The sequence below is a fragment of the Amphiura filiformis genome, chromosome 4 (assembly GCF_039555335.1).
Source record: "Amphiura filiformis chromosome 4, Afil_fr2py, whole genome shotgun sequence".
In the NCBI taxonomy this organism is placed as follows: Eukaryota; Metazoa; Echinodermata; class Ophiuroidea; order Amphilepidida; family Amphiuridae; genus Amphiura; species Amphiura filiformis.
The window spans coordinates 48,853,747-48,873,086 of NC_092631.1; the positions used below are offsets into that span (position 1 = coordinate 48,853,747).

Sequence of the window (19,340 nt, forward strand, 5' to 3'; positions counted from 1 at the left end):
ATCTTTGGTTCAATACAGGACACACTCTTTGAAAGACAATGTCCATCCCCCCATTACTGTAGCTACAAAATAATTTCTTTATTTAGGTCCATTATTTATTTCAAAACATGAATTGACTTGCTAAGGCTCCTAATAAAATTTAAAAGTGCACATGTCCTGTTTATGTTTAAAAAGACATTTCATTCAGAATTTTATATTATCATAAATAGCTTAGTATTCCAACTGGGTTCCCTTGCATTGTGAGTGCAAGCAGCCCACTCAATAATTACAATGAACATGAACAACTATAACCATGATAACGGGCTGGGCGAAAAACCTGTGGCAAAAAGTTCATGTCATCAAAATCAGAGTAAAAATCAGGTCCAGAAATCATCAGGTGAGAAATGCCTATCATCATTGTACCGTTGCCAACAGTTGGCAATGGTACAATGATAAAATTAATATTACTAATTAATAAAATTATTGAAATTAGTAATTAAAATTACTAAAATTAGCAATTAAAATTACTGACAATTTAACATACCTATGTGCTTTATTTATTGCATTTTGAGCCAGACCTGGGAAGAAAGATGAATAGCCACACAATTATAAGGGACCGTTCACAAACACTTGTAAGGGGGGCCTGATGCAAAAAATTTCTTTGCAAAATTTTTTGGGGCCCCTTTGAGATCTCAAAATTTCAGGACCCCCCACCCTTTTTGACATGAAAATTATGGGTCAACCCCATAGAAAAGCATATAAACTCGATTTTCCCAGGAACATTTGTGGTCATTTTTTCAGCCCCCCCTAGGAGGGTCAAATTTTCAGGGGCCCCCCTTTTTGCATCAGGTCCCCCCTAACAAGTGTTTGTGAACAGTCCCTAAGCCACTTTGTTCTAACAAACCCCGAATTATAACCCACATCTAAAAATTAATTCACCTTTATCCTTTTCTGTCTAGCAGATAACATTACAGAGTGGCACGTGAATGAAGCCTCTGTTTTACTTAGTAGCTCCCTTCTCCAGCCATACTTGAAATATTAGAAAGTTCGGAAATTAGGCATGGAAGAGGATAGTTAAAGACAATGGGGGTAGTCAGACATGCGCTTGCTACACTGTAGCATAGTCACAAATCTGTTGACGATGATCGCATTAAAGAGAGAAACATTTGCATGGATATTAAATTTGTGTAGATCTCTGCTACACACAGATGGGCACCTTATGCATTTGCTCATTTGTTCATACATTAAGAATTTTGTTCACACAATATTGATATGTATTTCAGTTGCAAAATTACCTATTGCATCCAAAAAATCCTCCCACTTCAGTGTTATTTTTTCAATTCAAGAATGGTCTGAGAGAAGAGCTTCATATGAAAGTGCTGTGCTGGCATAATAGGCTAGAACATACAAATTCCAATATTCGTCTAAATCCTGGTCCGTGAACATTTTTGACAACTTTAATAACCGAAAATCTTTAACATTTTGACTTTGTAAGTTGTTCAAATTTTGGATGTCAAAACTTTGGATCTTTTAAAAGGCTAAAATATCAACAACAACAAAAAGAAATAAAAAAATCCTAAAGCATTGATGAGCCAAAAGTAGGAACATTTGTGTGGTCAGTGGCTCAGTGCTTCAAATGTACAATGTATCTGACAATGGAATATTCCTGGCTAAAAACATGTCAATAAAATATTAATTTTATTGGTTGCTAGGTCTGTGGTAATACTTATAACCTGTGGTAAATAGAATGATTATTAGCTGCCTGGCCGGACACATTGTCACCAGAGTAGTACTAATTACTTATAAATTATTGGGACTGAATGAATCGATCAATATCGGAAAGTAGAGACATAATTTTTGGTGGTTGGTCAGCAATGTTATGTGTTACTGCCATCGGTCACTTGATAACCATTTGGGAGAACAACTAAATGTAAATCTCAACAGAGACCTAGGCTATGATCTTGAATCAAGTCCTATGATTCTTCTCCCACATATTTCACCATCAACTGTGCAGTTTCTACCACTCTATAAGCATGGTAACCATTCCACTAAAAGAGGTTCCCTGTGCATTTAAGATTGGAAGCCATCAGTATGGAAACACTTCTTGTGGCCTTTAATTTGCATAAGGTCAGGTTTGGATCACACGTCGGGATCATACGGCGCGCATATCAAATCAAATCAAATTAAATTTATTTATTTCCATATTGTAGCTTATCACAGTTTTTGTGACTTCCAAGGTACCCACATCACCCATACTGTTTCTAACATTTGTATTGCCCCCAGTAATAGACTAATAGCCACCTCCAAACACGGTTGACGATGATTTTACCCTGCATCATCCCACATCTCCCTTCACCCGATCTGTTTCTACTGGGGCTGTTAACGCACATTACCTCACATCACCCTGCATCATCTGTCAACCATTTGCACACTAGAAACATGTCATACGTGGAGCCCACCTTATATTATACTTGTTTCAGAAAGAGTAGAAAGGTGGGTTTCATCTTGAATTTTACACCTCATAATTTGTGCTTTATGTAATTAATTTCATTAACTGAATACATTCAAATTTTGTTTAAATTTTAATGATAAGATTTAGTGTTTTCTGTAGTATGCATAATTCTAAATGCAATTACGGAATCAGACTGGAATTCCCTTCTCTTCTTCTTCGTATAATTGGCTTTTTCTTTGAGCCCTTCCAATATTAAAAACATCTAGATCCTTTATAATCTGCCTATTCCCAAAGCATCAACAACTTGCTCCCCAAAATATGCAAGATACAAATCTTTAATGATACGATTTTTCTGTAGTATGCATAAAATCAGACTGGAAATTCTTTCCCTTCTCTTCTTCTTAGTATAATTGGCTTTTTCTTTGAGCCCTTCCAATATTAAAAACATAGATCCTTTAGGGAACAAACCAAAAGATCGATGACGTCCTATAAACGAAACTAGCTTTGTTTAGGGGGGAGGGGGTAAAAATACTCGATTACGTTTCACGTTTGTACAAAAACATCGGTCTGAAGAATGTGTCATTATTATTATTATGTCAAAATTTTTAACATTTCTTTATTACGTTTTTGGCAGGGAGAGGGGGTCGGCTGAGAAACGAAACTAGTTACGTTTATAGGACATCATCGATCTTTTGGTTTGTTCCCTTATAATCAGCCTAAACATGCCAAAGCATCAACAACTTGCTCCCCAAATATGCAAGATACATATCCAACGTCATCACACATTCCAAATTCGTTCATATATCATGACATAACGAGAGCAAGATGAAGGTTCAAGCTCCTAGCAATAAGTTGTTAACGATTTCTTGTCAGTCTGAATATCATATCATCCGAAAATATTTATTATAATTATACAATATTCATCAGTAAAATTGAAATTGAGTTACAATTTATCTCTATACCAATCTAGACTTGTGAGAAAATGTAATCAATTATTCTCTAGCACCAATTCAAGGCACAAGGAGCACTGGGTTTACAACACTGAGCATATTTGCTTTGCCAAGTAGATGAAGTACTTCTGCAAACATAACTGGTACCTTAAATCTTCACAGTCAATTACGAAAATGCTAATTAATTCTAAAAATACATCATCAATAACAACTCCATGTGATGAGCCAAACAAAAAGAGTCCCTTGCCAGACAACATTTATTCTCAAAAATATCATTCTAATTTAAAGGAGTATTTTGTGATCCAGCATCCTCTTTTTATTATGTTTTTCAGTAGATATCCAAGAAAAAAGCTTATTCCCAAAATTTCAGTTGATTCCAATTTTGCATATTTGCGAGTTATGCATGATTACGTGTATTAATTTACACTGCACCGTAGACAATGTGCTGTAATTTCGTTCTGGTGTACCAGAACGAAATTCAACTTTCACAATATTTTTGCTAAACGAATTAATCTGCAAGAAAATTTTGTACATAAACATTATGTAGCCAGAGGTTTTCACTGGTATAAAAATGTCAACTTTTTTGGAGAAAAGTGGGGGATGAGGCTGTGGATCGCGAATTGCCCTTTTAAAATTTGATAAACTATTAAATTAAGTGCTCTAATAATTTACCATTTAGTCAATTAAAAAAAGAGAACAATTATATATCGTATGCTACAAAATTTAGAAAATCTGGCTCCAAACTACATGTACATGAAACATAGTTGAAAATGACATGCTTTAAAAATTATTATTGTTAATGTTATCGAATGAAAACACACAAAATGTCAATTTTGACTCATGTAATCGTAATCCAAACATGACTTCATCGATCATACCGAGAATTAATAAATTCCCAATTCAGTTTAAAAGAGGGAAACATGTAAATATTAGCTTCTATTGTAAGTTAAAATCCTCTTCCAAATTTACTTCTTAAATTTTGAAATATTAGTTGCGCATTATTTTTCAAGAGAGATTAATACCATCTCTTTACATTGCACATAAGTGGCTATTGCATAACCTCGGGGACAATTCAATAATTTTCCATTCGGTGGCAGGACAAAGCTGGTTGTGCGTGATGAAATTAATACCCACGGAATAGGCCGGTTGTGTTATTCTAGGCGGAAGATGCGAAAACATAGCTCGCGGAGCGGAAATTTGTATTGGATAAGGGTGAAGAGTGTCGTGAGGAGGCGGAGGAGGATGAATTGAGAATGGCACTTTTGAATAACCAACATCCCTTTTAGCCCCATCACAGATCTAATATAAATGCTTATATTTACCTTTGTATGACTGAATGTGCTGCATCATGCCTCCATGGCTTGACTTCAGAGTTGCAGAGATGCTTATTTGAAGTAAACAAAACCTTGCATTGCCTTGTGCATACAGGTAGTCTAAATTTAGTACGCTTGGATGGGGGCCTTAATGTAGCATCATAACAAAATTTAAATCCTTATTATTTGTTATTCCAAGAAAGTTGATGTTTATTTCAAAAGATTCTGACATTTTGTCATTAAGTCAGAATAAACTCATACAAATTGATTTTGGCACAGTGGAAGATAGCGAGTATTAAAATGTGTTTGAAAAAGCCAACATTTGTGATACTGATATAAATTCCTAGTACAATTTGCACAATTTTCAGTATCCATATAAATCCTGAGTCAAATTCTCTTTTTCAAAACCTATCATCCTGAATAATGTTTGTGTATTATGTTTGTTTGCATGCAATAGGATGGCCTTAGCAGGAAGGAACACTGCTCATCGTATCATTTTTGACCCAGCTCAGGCTAAAAATCTCACTAACTTTTAAAGCATAAGAATGGTTATATTGTTGTTGGGCCAATTTGACCGTTGGCCAATTTGACCGAATGGCCATTTTGTTGTTGGACCAATTTGACCATTATTGAGATTTTTGACCCAGCTTAGGCTAAAAATCTCACTAACTTTTAAAGCATAAGAATGGTCATATTGTATTGAAAACCTCTTTTTCCTTTTCCATCCTCAGGGCTCGAAATAAGGAGGGCCCACAGCAGGCCCTCGGCCCAGAAAATCAGTGAGGGCCCGAAAAAGACACATCCGGCGGGCCCAAATGGCCCGCAAAATTTGTGGCAATTTTTCTCACTTTTTTGTGGGGTTCATAGGTTAATACCAGTGGCCCACAAAAATTTGTGAGGGCCCTCCAACATTAAAGATCAAGGGCCCAAATGGCCCTCAGAAATTCTGGCTTATTTTGAGGCCTGTCCATCCTGGAAGGCTTTATGCCAATACTACCAAGGCCTGCATGAATCACATCCCATACGGCTTTAGCGGGAACACTGGTCTTACACGTGCGACGATATCAGGAAATATCTTTCCTCTGTTGAACTTCTAGTTTTGCTCAAGGTACACATACTACTAGGATAAATAATCTAGCCTTCCTTCCATATTCTCAGATCCAATAGTGACAATTAATTGTAATTAATTGGGTAATTAATTACATCAATGATCATTCCGACATTGTTAGGTTTTAATGTAGAAGTGCACATTCGTGTGTCCATATCTAAGAATAACTTATGACGGAATTGACAGCAAGTCCGTAAATCTGTATCAATTATGCCGTAAACACCCACCACTCACATCAATCAGGTGAAATAAGAATACATGGATTTAAAATTTTATCAAAGACACTAAAATGAAGATATTAAGCTTATAATGCAACACAGAATGATGAGTGTCGTTTGGACATGACTAATTGTTCACATCCAGAGACACCGGAAACGGGCAATTGATTTTAACAGGTCATCAAACTCCACAGAATTTTGGAAAATATTCTAGCACAGTTATCATTCTGTGGTAGAATGCACATACATTGTCAATTTACATAATTTATCAATAATGATATGGATCATTGATGGGTGTATCCTTTCCTGACTGACCATACAATGTAGACCTCATAGAGTATGGATGCACCCATTGAAAATATGAAAGGCACTGCCAGGAAATCTTCATCAATACAAGAGCACCACTGGTGCTGTAGCTCATTTGTTATGGGTTATGGTCAGAATACCATGCATAGCTATGTATAGCCATGCATAGCTATGTATAGCCATGCATAGCTATGTATAGCCATGCATAGTTATGTATAGCCATGCATAGCTATGTATAGCCATGCATAGTTATGTATAGCCATGCATAGCTATGTATAGCCATGGATAGCTATGTATAGCCATGGATAGCTATGTATGGCCATGTATAGCCATATATAACCATGTCATAGCCATGTATAGCTATGTATACAGGGCTGCCAACTTTGAAAAACACATTTCAGTATTCTCAAACCTCAAAATCACCATAGTGCTGTTAAATTTCTAGACATATGACTGGTAAAACAAAGCTCTCCAAAGTGAAATAAATGATAGTCTAAACACCAAAAAACTTGTTCAGTGCAGAGGGGACCATGATAGGCCCTCTCTGACATTACAAAATCCCAAAGTCCTAACTCGCGCACAAGGAACTGGAAGAAGTTCTTAATTAGGTACATGTATGATGAACATGAAGGGGAGAAAGAATGTATTGGCAATTTGGCATGAATAGATTCTAAAGGGGAACAAACCAGTGGTCAATTATGTTCTCATGCAACATGCCATATTAAGGAAGCAGATGAATCCCTAGCAATCGTACATGTTTTACACACAGTGTCTTTGTTAGCAGTCGCATAAATTAATGTGTGCATTGTAAAGACAGAAAGTCTGCATGTTATGCAACCAGAACAGCTGTGTTTGACTTCCAGACAGACACAAAGGAGTACCCTATTTCAGGACTTCTTCAAGCTGAGCTGAGTCAAGTCGTGTATAGCTCGGGACATTTTTTAGCATGACGGTTTAATTCATCCAAAATTTTTATCGTCGCGAACAGTTTTGTGGTTGATTTCATTCAGTTTCACATCAGTCAAGGATAATTTTGAAGGCTTGCTCGAAAAAAAAAAAAAAAATCTTCCCGCTATAGATTTATGGTATGACTTACCTTCCAAGTACATTAAGGACGGAATATGAGCTGTGGAAATCCCCTTCCCTGTAGCGGCTTGTTGTTGCCGCTGTAACTACGGCAGCATTCATGCCTTGGTTTCGTTTCCCAACGGACACCTCCTTGAGTGGCATCAATGTATTCCAAGCTTATTCAATCCCTGCTAGTTTAATGCCTGTAGTCAAAGAAGGGGAAAAAAAAAAGACAATTGACCGTTAGAAAACTTAACATCTTCCGAAGTAGTTTCATTGCACAGATATTAGGCAAAAAAAAAAAAGGTTGGTCTCAAAGCTCAAATTCGTTGAAAATCAGACATTTTTTCTCAAAATACCATAAAAATACCAAGTCGGGAATAAAAATATTTAAAAAATCGCATTTCGCATTTGTTTTCAAACCAGTCATGAGCCTTGAGACAAACCTTTTTTTTTTTCCTTATAGATCTAGAGCAAAAGTGATTTATGCTTGTTGACAATATAGTTGAGGAGCGATTACAATTCCAAATCCCCAAAGTTGCCATCACTCCTGCATGTAATAGGGTTTAGGGATAGGTTGGGGTTTTTAGGGTTACAATGTAGGGTTCTATACTGGATACTGGGAGAGGCGTAGCTGCAAACAGAGGTGACTCTGGTTTCCATGAATGAGTGGTACCCAGTTGTTTCTCTCACATGGTCGTATAAAGGGTTTTTGATAGGCTATAATATATAGATAGTATAGTACTAGTAGTGTTAAATACAGCTTGCAGAATGTTATTCCCAAACATGAACCTTACCTTTCACTTGCCTATCTGGCTTCCACCAGCCAACTGAATGCAAAATCAGGTGGACTATGTCTATATCCACATAGATCATCACAATGCAACTATGCAAGATAACAAACTTCCGCTGGAAATCATACAAGCAAAACAAAAAAGTTTCTTTCCAATAAATTTAATAGCATAATCAGTTATCTATATGAGTTCTTACAATTGGAAGATTTTCCCCCGAAATAAACTACTCAACTTTCTCTCCTTGTATTGTATCATGAGTAGGGTATACAATACCAGTTCTGTTTGTGAGTAATACATCCATTGACCTCCACTTTGATTGCTTCCTGTTTTCGGTTATTTTGTAAAATTATCTGTTACAAGAGCACTTCAAGTAGTACTTCCATGCAATAACCATGATAACAAACCATTCTTCATATTTATACATATATATGACAGCTCATAAAAAAGTAACAAAATATAACTATAAGGCTAAAAAAAATATGTTTGGTTGCCTTCAACCGACCGACCAAAAAAACTGGAAATCTTGGGTCGGTTTTATCACTTTTTTAGAAGAAACCTTAAATTTGGACATCAAGAACTTTTATATTTGTTATTCACTCATTTTATTTATTAAATGCATATTTGATTGAAAACAAGAAGTATTTCCATTTAAATCCAGTCCAAAAACACACAATTTTTTACCATAAAATGATCAAGCATTTGTCAATACTAGCCTTTTCAAAATGGAGGAAAAATCGAGGAAGAGTCCACGAAAAAAAAAAAAAAAAAAAGGATCGCCCTACCGACCCTCCAAATTTTTGTCTCGGAAGGGCAAACAAACAATTTGGGGTTTTTTTTGGCTATGCTTATCTTTAGCCTTTCCTTATAAAAGATGTTACTATAACATTTGGAGCTTGTTGATAATCAGGTTAACAAAATCAATGTTTTCAAGTGAGCAAGGTGTTTTATATCTTATACTATTGTCAAACTTTACAGACCCACTTATAAAGTGGTAATCTGATCTGACAGACTACAAAAGGAAGATGCTTCCCAATTAGATTAAAATATGACACTAGCTTACAAGCTCAACTTACAACCATGCACTTGAGATTAAAGGAAACAACCTATAAATAAACATATTTAAGGGTATACGAGGTATTGATTATCTGAATCAATATATTATTGAAAAATAACACTTTGGTGTTTTGCAAAATCATATACTTTGAAAACTTGCTTAATTTATTGTTGTTAAATGAATGTATGTTTTACAATTTAAGTGTTGTTGTTTCAGCCCTCTTTACAATATAACTCAAGAACCACAGGACCTACAAAAGTATATCTGTGATATTTGAAAAATGTCATAAAAAGAGGATGCTAGGATCACAAAATACTAAATACGGCAATACCTAGAATGATTTGTCATGAAACACCTAGTAGTACTAGTACCCATGCCATGGTACCTGGTTATCTTTCCCCAAATTCCAGTCAGAAAGTTGGAAAAAGTACAGAGTCACCTGTTTAAAGGTTGAATATCATTTTTGTTATCTTCTTGATCTGGCAAGATATGGGTCACCATATCTGGAATATGGTTTCATTTAAATGTTATATTGCTCTCCAATGATGTGATCTTTTGGTTCTTGTATGAGGCCCTAGTTGTAAATTATCCTGAAAAAAAGACTCCAACATTTCATAAAAACAAAATATATATCACATTCCTACATTATTAATCTCACACACTTTTTTTTTTTTGACATTCAAAATATTTTAAGTATCACCCTGAAATCCAAGATGGCAGCTAATTTAAATAATTATGCAAACTTAGGTGAAAATCATGTTTTTCTTCGGTGAGCAAAGTGCCCTTATCAAGAACGGTTTTGATGCATCTCTTCTGTAAGTTCTGTTAATATTATTAATGTTAATATTAAACATGTAAGTTATTTCGATGATTACACACAATTTATCAGATATTTCATCAAAAACTATCAACGATCATATTAGGCCAATTTCACCACAATATAGCTCATGTTTTTATGTTTACTTCATAAAACATTGCAATTTACTCTGATTTTGTCTTAATTAGAATGACTTGCCATTTGTTCACTTTGTTAGCACATCTAGATGCGTGTTCAAAAATTTGAATTTTGATGCATTTCATGGTGCTCTGGTCTTTATTTGAATACACACAAAAAAAAAAGTGCAGCGATTTATAGTGCACCAATGTAACAGAGTCTTAAAGCATTGCCATACTGATTGAGCTAACTTGATTGCACAGTAAAAATGCACAATATAACCCCAGAAATGCATCATAATCAAAATCCTGACATTTGAAAAGGTTACATTACTTATCCCATATTTTGACAACTCCAATCTTCCAGAAAAAAAACAGCCTGTAGACAAAACTGGGCTGGAAATGCAAACTGAACGTGGTAATTTTTGTGCAATTCATTTTTCATGCTTTAAAAAAATTACAAATATTTTGTGCAAGCATCTAGATAGAGCAAAAAAAAATGAAAGCCCACTTTATACATTTTGTATTTAGTACTGTCAAAGTAGTTATTTTTGCATGTTTAGTTATTTGTGCTTTGAAGATTTTGAATCACATGTATAATGTACTTCACTTGTTTTTAAATTTGTGTACTTTGAATTTTTCGTACATACATAAAAAAAAAAGTATTTATGCATATTTGTTTATTGCACTTATTTGAATTTAGTGCAAATAGCACTTTAAAAAACTAATAATCTGCAAAAATTTCCACTTTTTTAGTATCTTTAATTCCAATAAAACACAAACATTTGAAATCTATGATTGAATACTTTGCGCACCTGTAGTGCCACAAGTGACATATTATTTGAAAGGAAAAAATACATTGAACTTTTCTCCGTCTGGTTTAAGATTTTTAAAGGCCCCTCAAAAACAATTGAACAGGTAAAAATTACTGCTCTAGGGGTCAAAATTCCACCTGAAAACAAAGCCAGGGGGTGTGCCTCATGGGACCTTTTGGGGACCATCAACACGGCTTTGATCGACATAACACATTATACATGTATCATAATATTTGAAACATGTCTGGCAACATTGATCATGCTTTAATATCTTTAATCATACTCAAGTCAGTTTTTTTCTTTTTTTAAACATATTAATTTCACTTTTAGTTTGACAGTCAAACTGGCCTATATTATGGACATTGTTTACAATTTAAAGTGTTAAAGGGCATTTCGTGATCCACAGCCTCATCCCCCACTTTTCCCAAAAAAGTTGAGATTTTTACACCACTGTATACCTCTGGCTACATACTTATGTACCAAATATTTCTTGCAGATTAATTCGTTTAGCAAAAAATATCGCTAATTTGAATTTCGTTCTGGTGCACCAGAACGAAATTACAACACATTGTCTATGGAGCAGTGTAATACACATAATCATGCATAACTCGCAAACGCAAAATCGGAATCAACTGAAATTTTGGAAATAAGCTTTTTTTATGGATATCTACTGAAAAATGTCATAGGATGCTAGGATCACGAAATACTCCTTTAAATGCCTTCCAATGAGAGTTCTTTTAAATTAATAAAGTTGCTATGGGTGTCACACTGTCACTTGCCTCAACTGGACTGAACACCCTCTCACCTAATGACCCCTTTTTGTTTTCCTGTCACCAAAAGACCCCCTTTTTAAAAAAAAAAAATGGTTAAATTTCTGATAATCTCTCACTGAATTACCCCATTTTTTCAGTTTTTCAAAAATTATTTCAAAATGTTTCAAATTTTGATGAATTTTTGAAAATTTTGTATCAACTTTCATATCTTGACCCAATTGGTCAGATTTTCCCCAGTCTCACGGACGGAAAGATCCCCTTTTTTGGGTCCTTCTCACTGAAAGACCCCCTTTTTGGTGCCTAGGCTCTCACCAAAAGATCCCTAGTTTCAAACTGCTGCCCGCACATCACCGTCACTTCTGAAGTCAAGTCCCCCCCCCCACATTAGGATTGATGTGAATTTACTTGTAAGTTTATAAATGTTGTGAGAATATTAAAGAATATATTAATGGTTTCCCAAATTTGATGTGAACCCTTAATTTTCCCATGGCATCTGACAACACTAGTTGGTTGGCATTCAAGGTGTACAAACATAGCAATCATATGGATCTAATTTGATCAAAATAATACATGTTTTTAGTTTTTCACCTGGTTCATAGCCAAATACCACACAGAGTCGGCAAGGGCAAATGTTGTACATTCATACCCCACGAAAACATTATTGATCAACAATTTCACAGCTGATTGTGAAATATGCAGGACTGCAATCACAGTAAAAAAAAAGGTAATTCCTTCAGAATACCCTTCAGAATTTTGGGTTTGACAGCCATATTGGCCTACATCATGGACATTGTTTACAAAACAAGTAGCCTTCCAAGAAGAGTTCTTTTCAATTTTAAATAATAATAAAAGTTGAGTAATATAAACTCAGGGCTCCAAATAGTCAGGCGCTCAGGGTTTATCTGACGAGTAGGACCAAGAGTAGGACCCTGGCTCTGGAGTAGGACCTGTTTTTGCTTAGTTTAATACCAAACACCTTCTTATACTATGATCACTAAATATTTTTTTTAATGGTGCAAGAAAGATGAATAAAAAAGTCCATTGACCGGGGCCGCCTGAAAAAAGAGTCAGGCTGGACAGTTAGTGGCCCCGGGGGGGGTACTCAAGTTTGGTTTTGGTAGGGACGTGCCGCTGAGAATTTGAAAGTGGACCCATAAATATACCAATTTTTCAAGAAATTCGGACCCATTGATATACCAAAAGTCCAAATTTTCGGCTTTTGGGGAAATGTTGAAAATTTTGGCTAAATTAACGAAAAATTGGGCTATTTTCCGAAAAAAATTGAGAAAATTTTGAAAAAAGCACCCATTCATATACCAAAATAGGCTTTGAAAAAGGGGTCATTGATATACCAAGAGGCTGAAAATGCTACCCATATTTGCGTGCACGCCCCGTATGATCATTTGTAAACCCCCCGGGGTTAGTGGACTTCTGTGGTAAATTGTTCTTCAGTGGTCAGAGTCTGTCTGAGTAGATAGTTTGGTAACTAAGAAAACAACAGGTCATACTCATCAGACTAGCTCAGGGCAGATTTGCCCCCAAATTTAACGAAATAGCCTCGTATAAATATTAATTAATTCAATGGCACAATTTTAGACTAAAGCCATTTGAAAAAAAAAAATTGAATCTTACAAAATATAGTGAAGGTTACACACAAATTATGATTTCATATCACTAGGATCCACAACATGCTCATCTATCAGGGGCACATAAACACTAATACATTTATACATTCATTGAATGACCTTTGAAAATTTGGGTATAAAAACTCATACTCTGCAACTTGAGGTCAAATTTTGCACTATGATTATGTAATTGAGGTTGTTGAACTATGCCATGGGATGAGGCTATTGTGGTCCATAATTCATTTTTCCCCAATTAATGTGATCAATGGTGATGGTCACTGAGCACTACCTTTGTCAAGATTGCAAAAACAGAAGATTTAATTCTCAGCAGTCTCTTTGACCTTCGCAGTAACCTTATTCTCACAATAAATGTGATTGTCTCCAAAAATGGATGAAGGTTCTTACAGCAATAAAAATATTTTGTAATAATTATATATTCCACAGCTAGATGAGTTTTAATTGGATTAGGCCAATTACAATTGATTCTTAGTTTCCTGTTTCCCGCCCGCGTCCAAAGTAGAGAATTGCAAAATATTTAATTATTTTATTTATATTTTGGATTTTCTCTTTAAAAATTACTTTTAATGACTACCATTTGCTACTTTCTGACTTTGATCATATCATCTATAATGATGAATAAACATAGAACCTAATTGTACCATTACTTATGTATAAAATCAAACATAGTAGTAAAATAATTAAATGCATGCTCCTTGTCAAAATGGCTTGATGTAGGTTGCGACCACTTATTTTAAAATAAAGAAAATAAAAGATAATTAATAATTAATAATTAAAAGTCGCCTCATCCCTGGTTTACAACCATGAAACAGGAAACTAAGAATTAATTGTGAAGGGCCTTAGTTTCTCCGTGGTTGCACCTGCACTATTTTCTGCAAATTATTACTTTTTATTCATCTACAGTATTCAACCCAATTTGTGCTCATCCCCTAATAAGCGCCAATTTTGTTTTCAGTGACAACTCACTGTCCAAGTACTCTCTTTGCAATACATATAAACTACAGCATGATTCCATCAAATGTTATATAAAATAAATTTGACTTCAAATATTTTTGAATGTTTTATCCCTGGAAATTCCCATTTGTGACTTTATTCATTTTAATAATCACCCGATGAAAATGACAGAGGGGCTAATTAGGTAGAATAATTGAATTATATTAACAAAATAAATGTTACACTACATGCTTTAAATTAATACTTAAAAATGCTACAAGCCGTTCTGCAAATTAAGTATGTGTCGTTATGTGTATCATGTAAGCTTTGACATCTGAGATGAGATAGAGTAATATTTAAAAACTTCCATGAGGGTTTGAGGAAACATATCAAATATGACAAACAGAAATTAATTTCCAAATTGTGAAAATGTTGTGCGGCAAAATCTTGTGTTACAATATCTCAGATATAATAACATTTTCCCCATATTTTTGTGTGGAGATATCCCTTAAAACACCAAAGGGAACCACATTGCTAAAATGTTTCAAATAATAATTCCTCTATCAGTCATACCATCATGTGATTCATATCGGCAACATATATTATTCTTTCTTCAGATTATTGCCATGATTAAAAATGTTTTTAGATTAAATGCGGAACACAGGGTTAAATGGTTAATGGCAGGTAACAGTCTTGGGTTAAATGAAACAATTTCAGAAAGACTTTAAAACATGTGCTAAACATTTTATAAATTAAATTTTAAGCACAACATTTCAGATAATCATCTTTTTTTTAAAAAAAAGTTGACACATTGTTGGATTTTTTAATAGTTTATTGTTTTTATTTTGTTTGTATGTTTCATTTTGTTTTGGTTTTTTTTACCACGCCAAGTCGCCAACCACTTGAAAGTAAAAAAAAAACCTGTGAAGTGTCCAGCCTTATGAAAAAAGAGTAGGCGCGGCCCTGTTATATATATGGGCGGATGGACCTTTCAGGTAGGGTCAGTCGGTCGAGCATTTTATTTTTTTCAAATCAAATGTCTGAAATGACCATTAATAATGATCACAAAAATCTGTAAAAAATGCCAATTTCTTTTACTCACTTTGCTGATGATTTTTCAATTAAAATCAATCAATGTTTGCCCCAAAATGGCTGATTTTACATGCATATAGCAAAAAAAATGGGTCAGGTCTATAAAAGAGGGGGCCTTAACTCAGCTTAGTGGCATAACGGGGGGGGGGGGGCTGCTACCCTTAAGGGGGCGCCAAATTGACCAATTCAGCATCGATTCTACACCCTCCAAGTAATGAAAGTGATAATTTTCTTTTCAAAATTTCCTTTCGCATTTCTACACAAAATCATTTGAAAGAACATTTTAACTTAAGACCGATATTCAACTTCTAGTAACCAAAATTAATTAGTGGTAGGCCTTATTTTTCCAAAATTTCAATCAAATGTTTCAAGAATTGCCTCGCCTAAGATATTCTCGGGGGTACAGGGCTTAAATTTTGTTGCTTATGCTGGTGCTACCAACCCTAGTTACGCCACTGCCTTAACTAGATCTGATGACTGTACATATTTAATGAAAAAAAGACAAGCAGACCCCATATAAGGTTCAATCTTTGCATTTACATGAATCCTGGGACTTCTAAAGAATATTATAAAACATGACATCTACCTCACCTAGTTCCATGGTCCCAATAACATACAATTTATTGTTATTAATAAGACTCGACTTCTCTTGGGACTCACAAAATGTTACCAACATTTTATTACTATGCTGCTGAATTCAGCACCAATGTTTCTTGTATTCCCATAGCATCAATTCACAATAACTATATATCTGATGACCCAAATCAGTACAGGGGTTTACTCCAAATTTCATAATTTGATAAGAATTGATGTATAAAGCTATTAAAACAAAATAAGACTTGGTATTAAGTTCAAATGTTGGATCTCCCCAACTGGTGCAAATTTATTAAATGGCATTTTTTCTTAGAATTACTGTAATCATGCATGCTAAAAAATCATTATGACAAACCAAGAAATAAATAAATAAAGCAAATTGAAAATTACCCTGAAACATGCCTATGCAATGCAACTGTCCTTTAAACTGCAGGTATAAAAAAATGTAGCACATGTATAAAATGTTAACTAAAACTGATTGTAAAAATTGTACCGGGGTACTCAAGTTAGCCAATGCCAAATGTTCATTGAAATTTTGCCAAAAGAAGAAGGAACTCATTCCAAAAAAATCTTATCAAATGAAGTATTAATAGTTACAAACATTATACTGGTATACATTATACACTCATGGAAAAAAAGCACCCGATTGTCTGTGTCACATTTGTGCCAAATCATTACTTGAATGCTCAGTCCAAAGTTTCTCATTGTTTTCTTATATCCGTGTAACTAGCAATCAAATCACTTGATCATGAACTTGATATATTTAAAAGTGTATTCATATTAAATAAGGCCAAGATTTCAGGTCATTTACTTATGAATTGTTGATTTGAATAAAACATATTTAAGTTATTAACTCAATCAATGTTGCTGCTGTTGTTGTTGTATTTTAAAAACATCGCATTGTCAGATTGAATTACACTGTAGACCACTTGATTTACTTGATATTATACAAATATTTTAAACAATTTTTTATCACATATTGACATCCGTCATAAAAAACATTATATCTGGACCACCAGACCAATCCAAAGTCTACTTGAGACTACTTCATGTCACTATTTCTTTCACATAAATTCATTTTCTAAAATGCTCCAGACCATAATAATTACATGGAATACAAATGAAGAGCACTTGAAGTTTAACTATTGATTACATACAAACCCATGTCACATGTAACTCCATGTGACAAAGTAATACTTGACTTGAATACAAGTAAATAACATGCATTTATTCAACTGAACTCAAGTAGGGAATGTTCACCCAGACAAAAGAATACAAAGCGACAGGCTCAATTTAAGGGTGTGTATTGTTAAACGAGGACATTCAAACTAGCTAATTATGGGCTGAGGAAAAACTAAAATAGGACACCTCATGAACAACCAAGGGTGAAAATAAGAAATGATGAACTAGGGGCTCCTTTTTACACAAAATGGCCCTGGTTCACTTCATTCAACATGGAACCAGGGGCCACTTCTAATCAACAAGGGGCCCAATAAGTTCATCATGCATTAAGGGGGTACTACACCCATGAGGTAAATTTGTGAATATTTTTGCATTTTTCTCAAAAAATAATTACACGCTGGTAACAAAAGTTATGTACATTATTGGGGCAAGGAATCCAATTACTACACTGAAATTTCAGTGACTCAAGACAAGCGGTTCGTTATATATGATAGGAAATGAGGTACATCCTAGCGGTACCTTATTTCTGATCGTAAATAACAAACCGCTTGTCTTGGGTCTCTGAAATTCCAGTGTAGTTATTGGATTCCTTGCCCCTATAATATACATAACTTTTGTTACCACTGTGTTATTAGTTTTTGAGAAAAATGCAAAAATAGACACAAATTTATCGATGGGTGTAGTACCCCCTTAATGGCTATGGAATTGAATGTTTGGGTATAGTGACCAGGGGCCAGTTTCTGAAGAAAAATGTCCCCTGGTCAGCTTAAATTTAGATGGGACCAGGGGACATTTCAGGGTTTCTGGGGGCTAAACGGCTCCTATCTCCCACTTATTTTCATTTCTTGGTGCTGTAACATGGTTCATTCAGGCATGCAAACTGAGCGTCATATATCTCCAACAAACAATGAAAGATGAAAGACTATTCTTATTCTTAATCAGCTGTTACCTAGCAAGGACATTGGGCTAATTAAGAACACTGATATGGGAAAGATAAAATAATTCTTTTGTAGTCGATTAGCAAATGAAAGTTATATAATTACTAGGATCACACTATATCGCTCATTCTACAAAATCCGGTGCCAATCCACTAAAAAAATTGAAAAAATAAAAGTTGTTCAAAAAGACCTGCTTTTTGTGTTTTTAAAAGTAAATGTATCACTACTTTCAGATGTAAAAAATTGCCAACACCACTTGCATATTTTTCTTTCAGGAAGTCATGATGTTTTTTAACACTAAAACTCAATGCAATGTGAGCTACGTTGCGACTATAAAATGGGCTGGTTTTACTCAATCCAAGGTCATAAAAAGCAAATTAAAGATCACTTGAGTGAAATGTAAAACAGATTTCACCATTTCATAGAAGTTTTGAAGATGCTTAAATGAGTGTGTAACGTAGCTCACAGTAACGTAGTTCACTGGTTTTTAATGTTTTTAATGTGATTTGCGAACGTTAGAACGTTATGTCGGTTAATTCTAATATAAATGGGGTTCGACCACTGGTAGCTTTCACATATTATTAGGAAGTACATGTAATACAAGTGCATACTATAGAATCCTGGTAACGTAGCTCACCAATCTTAACATGGTCGGTCGAAATTTCAATGTTTACAACATTTCTATGCCAAAATGCTACAGCATCACGATTTTTACTGTGATTTTTAAAAACCTATGAGTGTTTCCTTTCAAAAACCGCAAATTACATTGAAACCTCTGTTTTACTTCTTTCCAATAACGTGTGTTAAAAAGGGGTAACGTAGCTCACAGCGTTTTGGTGGAAAGTGCAATTTAATTTAGAATTACACAAAGACATTTTAATCACTAAAAAATAATGTTGATAAACAATATGATGGTGCGTTATCTAATTAAAAAACAACAAATATGTAAAGAAATCGCATTTATTCAAAGAAAATATTCAGGGTTAGATGTGACACTTGAGCTGTGGAAACGCATTTTTAGCGATTTTGAGCCTTTGCAAGGGTTAATCAGGCTGAAGAAAGCATTTAAAGTATGGAAAACTATATATGTCCGTGTAGATCTCGTTGAGTTCTACCAGAAAAACAACATATTTGATGCCCTAAATGCTCGTCAAAGTTTTTGTGGACCAAAGAATGGAAAAAAGGCTATTGGCAC

The 19,340-nt window shown here is 34.6% G+C and overlaps 1 protein-coding gene across 1 annotated transcript in view; it reads right to left on the reverse strand.

The window, feature by feature from the left end:
* LOC140150999 (serine/threonine-protein kinase 17A-like) overlaps window positions 1-19,340 on the reverse strand; it is a 96,338-nt gene that overhangs the window by 69,617 nt on the left and 7,381 nt on the right. Inside the window, exon 2 of the mRNA XM_072173186.1 lies at window positions 7,423-7,597. Within this exon, the coding sequence (XP_072029287.1) occupies window positions 7,423-7,556 (134 nt within the window). The 5' untranslated portion in view covers window positions 7,557-7,597. The remainder of the gene's footprint in view (window positions 1-7,422; window positions 7,598-19,340) is intronic.